The following is an 8977-nucleotide window of genomic DNA, read 5'->3' as shown; positions in this document are numbered from 1 at the left end:
AATATTCTTAAACATTATTATTCTGGAAACTAGAAAGGTCTCAACTCTTAAATTGTTTGATAAATTTATAAATAATTAGTTTGACCCAATCTGGTCTGACCCTGATTTATGCCGAATTGGCCGGGTTGATGTACTTACACAACTCTACTATCTTACACCTACCAAGTGACATCAAGAAGATGCAGAGTTATTAGATTTGGATTAGATGTATCCTCTGTCACAAGCTGATTAATTCAATGCTAAGTTGAACTTCTTGATTTGCTCAAATCATGGTTCATAGTATCAATAAGTAGTGTTTCGTATTGTATTATATTTTCGGTTTCTCAGCGTTACTGAAATGTTAAATACAAGCATTTAAGGGATTTCAATGGTTTAGAAATCCTAAATTCCTAATACATCTATCCTTGAATTGAACTTAAAAATTTAAAAAAGAAAGTGTATAAGTCTCGATACTCAACTTTTGAGTTTTGAGTATTAGTGGCAATACTTTGAATCATGACAAATTAAAAACATCTATCTATATATATAGCAAGATGGCCCACGTCACCTTGCTTCTCCTTGCTCTATTACCCCAACCCTATATTATCCTTGAGACCTTGACTCTCTCCCCTCTTCCCCTTCCTACCACTCCCAATTTAACATCTCAACACCCTTTCTCTTCATTCTCTCTCTTCCAATTGGGTTCTCTCTCTGCCCCCACAACTCACGTCTCTCAGTTTATATAACAACCTAACTTCTCTCCTCAGTTAACTTAATATATGTTTTATCCCCTCCTTCATTTCTACCTCTAATTCTCCTCTTTTCTCTCCACTTTATCATAGAATAGGGTCATAAATTTATTACAATTTGGTTTTCTAAGTCAAACAATATTTATATCTATAGATGTGATTTCAAGCAAAGAGGGGGGAATAAGGGGAACTCGATGTTTCCTTTATATTCATGGCATTTTCCATTATTGTTATATAATTTACTCATAAATAATAATCTATTGTTACATAATCCATTAGTTATGAAAATTATTAAAAATTTCTACAAAAATTATGAAATAATTATTTTAAAAATAATTCATTATTTAATAAATATTAAATAACTTAATAATAAAATTAATAAAAAATCCATTATTTAATAATTTTTGGTTATTAATAAATGTTCAAAATTTGAACGTTTATCGTAATTTACGTTAATCATTGTAATTTAATAACTTTTCATTTAATTTTTACAATAATAATTTATTGATAAAAGATATTACTAATTAGCGTAATTTACTAATTTCTATAAAATCAATCATTATAGTTAACAATTATCAAATAATTTAGGGAAACTCTTTAATTAATAATCCATAATTATTTTTTAAAAAGTAATTAAAAAATTAAGAAATTAATCTATGAAAAAATATTCTCCAAAACTATTTAAATATTAATCCATTGTTATTATTCAATTAAATAATTATTAAAAATTTAGGAAAATTAAATTAGGAAATTAATCTATTAGAATTTGTCTCATAATTATTTAAATAACAATCCATTATTATTATTTCAATAAATAATTATTAAATAATTTAGGAAAATTATTAAGTCCATCTACATCGATCTAGACCACTTAGTTGACTTTGATCATACCTGATTTTACATTAATTAACAATAAATGGTTTATTTTTAATTAAAAATAATGTAATTTACCATAATTACATAAATTTATTATAACTATATTTAATTTGATTAATAGTAAATAATTTAGGCTTAAAAAGTAAATAATTTACATTAATTTATTGTTATTGTAAATAATTAATTTACTATACATTATTACTAATCAATAGCAATTTCAATAACGTTTTTGGAAATTATCATAAAATATTGTCATTTATTGTCATTTAATTTACTATTAGTTAATTAGTTGTAGAAAATTATTAGAATTGTAGGGGTGACAATTTTCCCTATAAAAGTAAAATTGGGGCTCTACCTTGCCTTGCCCCAAACTGGGTAAGTTTTTCTCAAATCTTAAACGGGGATGGGGCAAAGACGAGGCGGGGATAGGGAAAATATTTTTGCCCCAAATTAGGGATGGGGCTTGCATATAATTCCCCGAACCCGATGATAAATTAGTTAAATATCTATAGATTTAACATTCATGTTTAATATATTTGTAAGTTTTTCTCATATTCTTATAATCCTAGGATCCCATAATTTCATTTATAAAATACTCCCAAATTATCATAATCTAATTCCTAAAATACCCCAAATTCCCATAATCCTATTTGTAAAACATTCATAAATTATATATTTTTTTTGGTGATTGCCTCAAGGTGGGGAAAATTTGGGAATTACCCATCCCCGCCCTACCACTGGGGTCAGGGCGGGGATGGAGTAGGGTGTCTTGACTTACAGGGGTGAGGGACAAGGAGGGGTGCCCCATCCTGTGCATTTCACAGGCCCCCGCTAGTAAAGTATAAAACATAACAATTTATTTCAGATTTGGATCAAATTGGATGTACATATTTCCATCTTTGATTAGTTAACATTTGGATTTGAATCGAATCTTATCTGTAGGTTTTATATTTGAATTCCAATTGAGTTTGGGTTGCGATTAGATATTGAATAGTATAAATAAACTAAAACAAAAATAACTAAACTATTATATATTCTTAATAAAATGATCTAAAAATGATTTTGATATTGTATATCATGGACAAATGAATTAAAAATAATTTGTACAAAGCATTCAAAAAAAATTATATTAAACTTATACCTACTACTCTTTTAATATAAATGAAGGTTCAAAGTATTGACACGTATCGACCGATACGTATCGTTCTGGGACCCCACTGATACGCCCCTTTAGTGGGTGTATCGGGGTCTGACCGGTTCAGGGGATGGAGGAGACCTAAACCGACCCCCCTGAACTGATTTCAGAAAAAAAAAACTAAAAAAAATAGTATCGATTTGCCCAATACACCTTTACCAACGTATTGAACATATCGATATTTTGAACCTTGATATAAATACAATGTTCAAACCAATTTTACTAGTAAGAATAATATAAAGTTTTTAAGTATACAAGAGCGTATACATTAAAATTGAATCGAATAAGAAGATATCGGATCGGATAAGGGTAAGATCCTTATTCAATCCAATTATAAACAATTGGAATTGAGATCACCCTTGACCGAATGAAGCTATAACAAAGAGGGCTGGACTGATTATTTCCAGGGTTGTCAAAGGTTCGGGTTTGATTTGACAGATCCGATCTGATGGATTGGAACTAATTGGGTCGGTTTTAGTTTTTGAAATCTGGTACCGATGGGTCGATTCCAGTTTCTGATATATTGTTTATTGGTTTAGTGCCAGTTTTACTTACTTCCGAATCAATTTAGACCCGATCCGAGCTATACATCTAATATAGAATATATTGAATAAATTAAATAATTAAATGTATAATATTTTCAACATATTTATTATAATCAGATTCATCGGGTCAGACCTGTTAATCAGTTCGATTCTGAATCTAAAATTACAGACGCTATTGGATTTGGTTCCATTCCAATTTCTTACCATCTTCTTTTATCTATCGGTTCCGGTTTTACCCAGTCCCGACCTATGAGCAGCGAAGTTATTTACCGGAGCTATCCAACTTTTTAGGATCCAAATAAGCTACCAACACACATTGCCAATAATGTCCCAACCAACCAGCCATTGCAGCCGTACATCGAGAACATCACCCCATGGTTTGTTCGCAATGTGCAGCTACAGTGTACTGTTGGAACAGTGTTAGGAGCTTTTATCGGTAACAGATCAACAGATCCCTACCCCATCTGAAATTCTGAATCCGAATATCTAAATATCTAATCCCGATTGACGTTCTTTCCTTTGTTTATAGTTTGTAGTACCGAATATAACCAAACCCCTGACCCTGATCATTGGAGAGTCTAGTTCACGGCACAAACAAGCGAAGGAGCTTCAGTTATTCGACATTATGACTTATGGTTTTTACACTCAGAGCAAAGCCTACCTCCAACGGTAACCGCATTTCAAAAATTCTTCAGTTGCCCCAAGTCTTTCTCTCATTCTCTTCCCTCACACCAAATTCTCTCCAAACCTTACACAATGGCCTTGAAAGCAATACAAGAGAATTGGATTTCAATGCAGTCTTCCTCTCCTGCACCGATACGCACATCGCCAAGTGCCTTCACGCTCACCTTTTGGTGTCTGGGAATGCCCGGAACATTTTCTTCTCCACTCGACTTGTTAACCTCTACGCCGACCTTGGTGACGTCTCCTTTTCTTGCCTCGCTTTTGAACAAATCCCAAAGAAGAATGTCTTCGCCTGGAATTCGATGATCTCTGGTTATGTCCGCAATGGTTGTTACCGTCAAGCTGTCGATTGTTACTCTCGTTTGTTAACTACGTCGGGAGTTCGACCTGATTTCTTCACTTTTCCTGTTGTGTTGAAAGCTTGTTGGGACCTGAGCGATGGGAGGAAGATGCATTGTTGGATCTCTAAACTTGGTATTGGTTCGGATGTCTTTGTGGCTGCTTCTTTGGTTCATATGTATTCAAGGCTCGGATTCGTGGACGACGCTCGTAAAATGTTCGACGAAATGACGGTACGAGATATGGGCTCATGGAATGCGATGATTTCTGCATATTGTCAAAATGGAAAGGCAGCGGAGGCTCTGGAGGTATTTGAGGAGATGAGGTTGGAGGGGATGAAGTTGGACCCAGTCACCATCTCAAGTATTCTTCCTGTTTGTGCCCCTTTAAACGATCTTCTGAGGGGGATGTTAATTCATGTTTATGTTATCAAGCACGGTTTGGAATTTGATGTGTTTGTTTCAAATGCTTTGATTAACATGTATGCTAAACTAGGTAGCTTAGATCCTGCCAGACGTGTCTTTGATCAAATGCCAGTGCGTGACTTGGTTTCATGGAACTCAATTATTGCTGCTTACGAGCAGAACAATGACACAACTAGGGCTCTCGGATTTTTTGTTCAGATGAAACAAAATGGTTTTCAGCCTGATGCCTTGACCCTGGTGAGCTTGTCATCTATGGTTGCTCAATCTGGGGACTCTCAAAATAGCAGGCCTATACATGCTTTCATGATGAGGAGGGGTTGGCTGTTGGAAGATATCTTCCTTGGAAATGCTGTTGTTGATATGTATGCAAAATTAGGTAGCATAGCTTCTGCACAGAAAGCCTTTGAAGCAATGCCAGACAAAGATGTGATTTCCTGGAATGCTTTGATCACCGGCTATGCACAAAATGGCCTTGCCAGTGAGGCAATTGAGGTATACCACATGATGGAAGGATGCAGTGGAATAGTACCAGACCAGGGAACGTTGGTGAGCATTTTGCCTGCATTATCCCATATAGGAGCTTTGCAGCAAGGCATGAGAATCCATGGACAAGCAATTAGGATGGGCCTCCATTTGGATGTTTTTGTAGGTACTTGTCTTATAGACATGTACTCCAAATGTGGGAGGTTAGATGATGCAATATCTTTATTCCTCCAAGTGCCACGGATGAGTTCAGTTCCTTGGAATGCTATAATATCTGGTTATGGAATTCATGGGCATGGTGAGAAAGCACTAAAGCTCTTTCAGGAAATGCAGAGTGAAGGGGTCAAGCCGGATCATGTCACCTTTGTATCTCTCCTATCAGCTTGTAGTCATGCAGGTTTGGTAGATCAGGGCCAGTGGTGCTTTCAGCTGATGCAGGAAGACTATGGGATCAAGCCCAATTTGAAGCATTATGGCTGTATGGTTGACTTGCTTGGTCGAGCTGGCCATTTGGAAAAGTCCTATGCGTTTATAAAGAATATGCCCATACTGCCTGATTCTTCTGTATGGGGTGCTCTTCTTGGTGCTTGCAGGATTCATGGCAATTTTGAACTTGGGATGTTTGCATCAAATCGCTTATTTGAAGTGGATTCAGAGAATGTTGGCTACTATGTGTTGTTGTCAAATATATATGCAAATGTTGGGAAATGGGATGGAGTAGATAAAGTGAGGTCCTTGGCCAAAGATAGGGGATTGAAGAAGACCCCTGGGTGGAGTTCCATTGAGGTGAATAATAGGGTTGATGTATTTTATACGGGAAACAAGTCCCACCCTAAATGTGAGGAGATATACAGTGAACTGAGAATGTTGTTGGCTAAAATGAAAAGCCTTGGTTATGTGCCAGATTATAGCTTTGTGTTGCAGGATGTCGAGGAAGATGAAAAGGAGCATATTCTCACAGGCCATAGTGAGAGGCTGGCAATTGCATTTGGGCTTATTAGCACTCCTCCAAAGACAACTATTAGGATCTTCAAGAACTTGCGTGTCTGTGGGGATTGCCACACTGCTACAAAGTTCATATCAAAAATCACTGAGAGGGAGATTGTTGTGAGGGATTCAAACCGTTTTCATCACTTCAAAGATGGCAATTGCTCCTGTGGGGATTACTGGTGATGAAAGTCATAGTGAAGTGACCATTTTTTTTTCATTCTCGGGAGAACTAAACTGACATTGAAGGTATAATTTGTTGATCTAGCAAAGGTAATTATTGTTCAATAACCATAAGGGAAGAAGCTCACCAACTTAAGTTATTTTCTGTATTCTTTTACATGATAAATTGATTCTGTCTCTTCAGACAAGGATGATCCACTTATCCATCTTCGCAGAATTCATTTCTCTTATTTATTAACTTCGTTGATAATTTGGCTTTCAGGAAAAGTCATTTGTACTTTAATGACTATTAGCCATGAACAAAAGAAATCCATTCTTTTTGTTCTAATAACTTCACTGATAATTTGAATTTTAGAGTAACTCACTTGTGATCTTTGTGGTTAATTTGGATTTTTTATGCAATGTCAGTATGTCACATACTAAACCATGACAATTCTGATTTTCTGTACTAATTTTCGCTGCACTTCCTGCACACCTTTTCTAGTCTTGGACTTGCTTTTTCTAGCAATTACATTGCGGACGGCCTGGCTGTATCAACTAACGTGTCATGTGGAGAAAAGCCCTACGTGGCTGTATTTGAAGAATGACTTCTGAGTCCAGAAACAGCATAACCTTGGATAATTTTCATAAATCCAAACTAAATTTAAAAATTCATCAGAAATCAGAATTAATTCTCTGAAAGCTATGCCAAACGTAAATTTTCCTTCCTATATTTATGTTACAAATAATGGACCGACCACAAGGCCTTGCCAAGTATAATTGGTTTTTTTTTTTTTTTTTTTTTAAACACAACACTTTAAATGGCTAATATTAGTTATGAATACGACCACACAAGGTTGGATATTGCGTTGATATAGCCAACGGGGTTAAACATGTGGCGAATCTAGGATGACATGTGACATGTCTTATAAGGAAGCTTCTTATTTGTATCTCCTTGCAAAAGCAACTTTGCTTCCTCATTTATACAATCACGACGCAGTGATGTGAAAATTTATTTTTGACAGGTACAAGGGATTTTTTTTCTTTAGTTTTTAATTTCCAAACAATTAATTTATAGAGGTTAGACACAGAGGGATAGAATTTTGGATGATCGACATGTCGTGAAGCCAAAGCAAGTATAGGATTTATTTGGTAAAGATGAGGAGGTGCTCTACTGCTCTCAAATCCCAATTAAATATGGATAGGACTTAATGCTGGAAAGCCAGCCCACCTGATTCGAGATCGACACATTTGATAAGTTGGCGTTTGGGTCATTGTAGTAGGTGTTTGGCATTGGTGCTGGAAACATGTTTTTTTGAGAAAAATGGTACTGGGTATGTGGAGTTGTAAGCACTGTGTTGTTATATATGTGTTTTTTTTTTTTAAAAAAACAGCAATGGTTTTGTTTGGTATCATTGCTGACATCAATGTTTTTAACATTGATTTATATTATTCAATGTTCAAGATGGTGCTGCATTGATGTCACGTCATTGCATCGTTGCACTAATGCATCATTTTTCCATAAAGTATTGAATTTGGTATTGTTCAAACAAGAGGGTATTATTTGAAGCACGTTTTCTTTGATTTAATACTTACATGGCACCGTTTTCTCAGAAAACGACATTGATGCCAAACATCACTGTAATTTGTATAAAATTAATAAAAATTAATGCTGTAAGTCTTACTTCGGACTGAAAATCACAATAGTCACTGGCCAGGTCAAAGTTTAACAGAGATTAATCGAATGATTAGTCTGGTTATCCCGTGGAAACTATCATTAACCATGTCTCAGATTCTTCAGTTTTGATCTGATCGTTTGGTGTTTTTTGAGAAAAATGGTACTGGGTATGTGGAGTTGTAAGCACTGTGTTGTTATATATGTGTTTTTTTTTAAAAAAAAACAGCAATGGTTTTGTTTGGTATCATTGCTGACATTAATGTTTTTAACATTGATTTATATTATTCAATGTTCAATATGGTGCTGCATTGATGTCATGTCATTGCATCGTTGCACTAATGCATCATTTTTCCATAAAGTATTGAATTTGGTATTGTTCAAACAAGAGGGTATTATTTGAAGCACGTTTTCTTTGATTTAATACTTACATGGCACCGTTCTCTCAGAAAACGACATTGATGCCAAACATCACTGTAATTTGTATAAAATTGATAAAAATTAATGCTGTAAGTCTTGCTTCGGACTGAAAATCACAATAGTCACTGGCCAGGTCAAAGTTTAACAGAGATTAATCGAATGATTAGTCTGGTTATCCCGTGGAAACTGTCATTAACCATGTCTCAGATTCTTCAGTTTTGATTTGATCGTTTGGTCCGGTTTAAGTCTTACGACATTGGTTCAAATATTGATACTCTTAATACTCAAATTTTGCATATCAAGAATTTCAACCAATCAAAACTGATTTCAAAAGATAAGTTTGGACATTTTGAACCTTGATAAAAGTAATTTGAGAACAGGGGTGGACTGGTCAACTGCTTAACCTCTGGCATGTTCCTTCACAAAGCGGCCACTTTAGAATAGAAGACAAGGGGTTG

At 35.1% G+C, this 8977-nt stretch overlaps 1 protein-coding gene across 1 annotated transcript; it reads left to right on the top strand.

Moving 5' to 3' along the window:
* Nucleotides 1-3666: 3666 nt before the first annotated feature.
* On the top strand, nt 3667-6809 carry EMB2758 (Tetratricopeptide repeat (TPR)-like superfamily protein). The gene has a single exon (XM_010271394.3). The coding sequence runs from the start codon at nt 3977-3979 to the stop codon at nt 6446-6448; it is 2472 nt and encodes an 823-aa protein (XP_010269696.1). The 5' UTR covers nt 3667-3976; the 3' UTR covers nt 6449-6809.
* Nucleotides 6810-8977: the final 2168 nt, after the last annotated feature.

The sequence above is a fragment of the Nelumbo nucifera genome, chromosome 5 (genome assembly GCF_055504915.1).
Source record: "Nelumbo nucifera cultivar China Antique chromosome 5, China Antique-T2T, whole genome shotgun sequence".
Taxonomy (NCBI): domain Eukaryota; kingdom Viridiplantae; phylum Streptophyta; class Magnoliopsida; order Proteales; family Nelumbonaceae; genus Nelumbo; species Nelumbo nucifera.
The sequence above is the reverse complement of the archived record's forward strand: the minus strand, read 5'-3'. Positions and strand labels throughout refer to the sequence as shown.

Coding starts and splice junctions, on each gene's coding strand:
- EMB2758 (XM_010271394.3), top strand. CDS start 3,977: ATGGTTTTTACACTCAGAGCAAAGCCTACCTCCAACGGTAACCGCATT.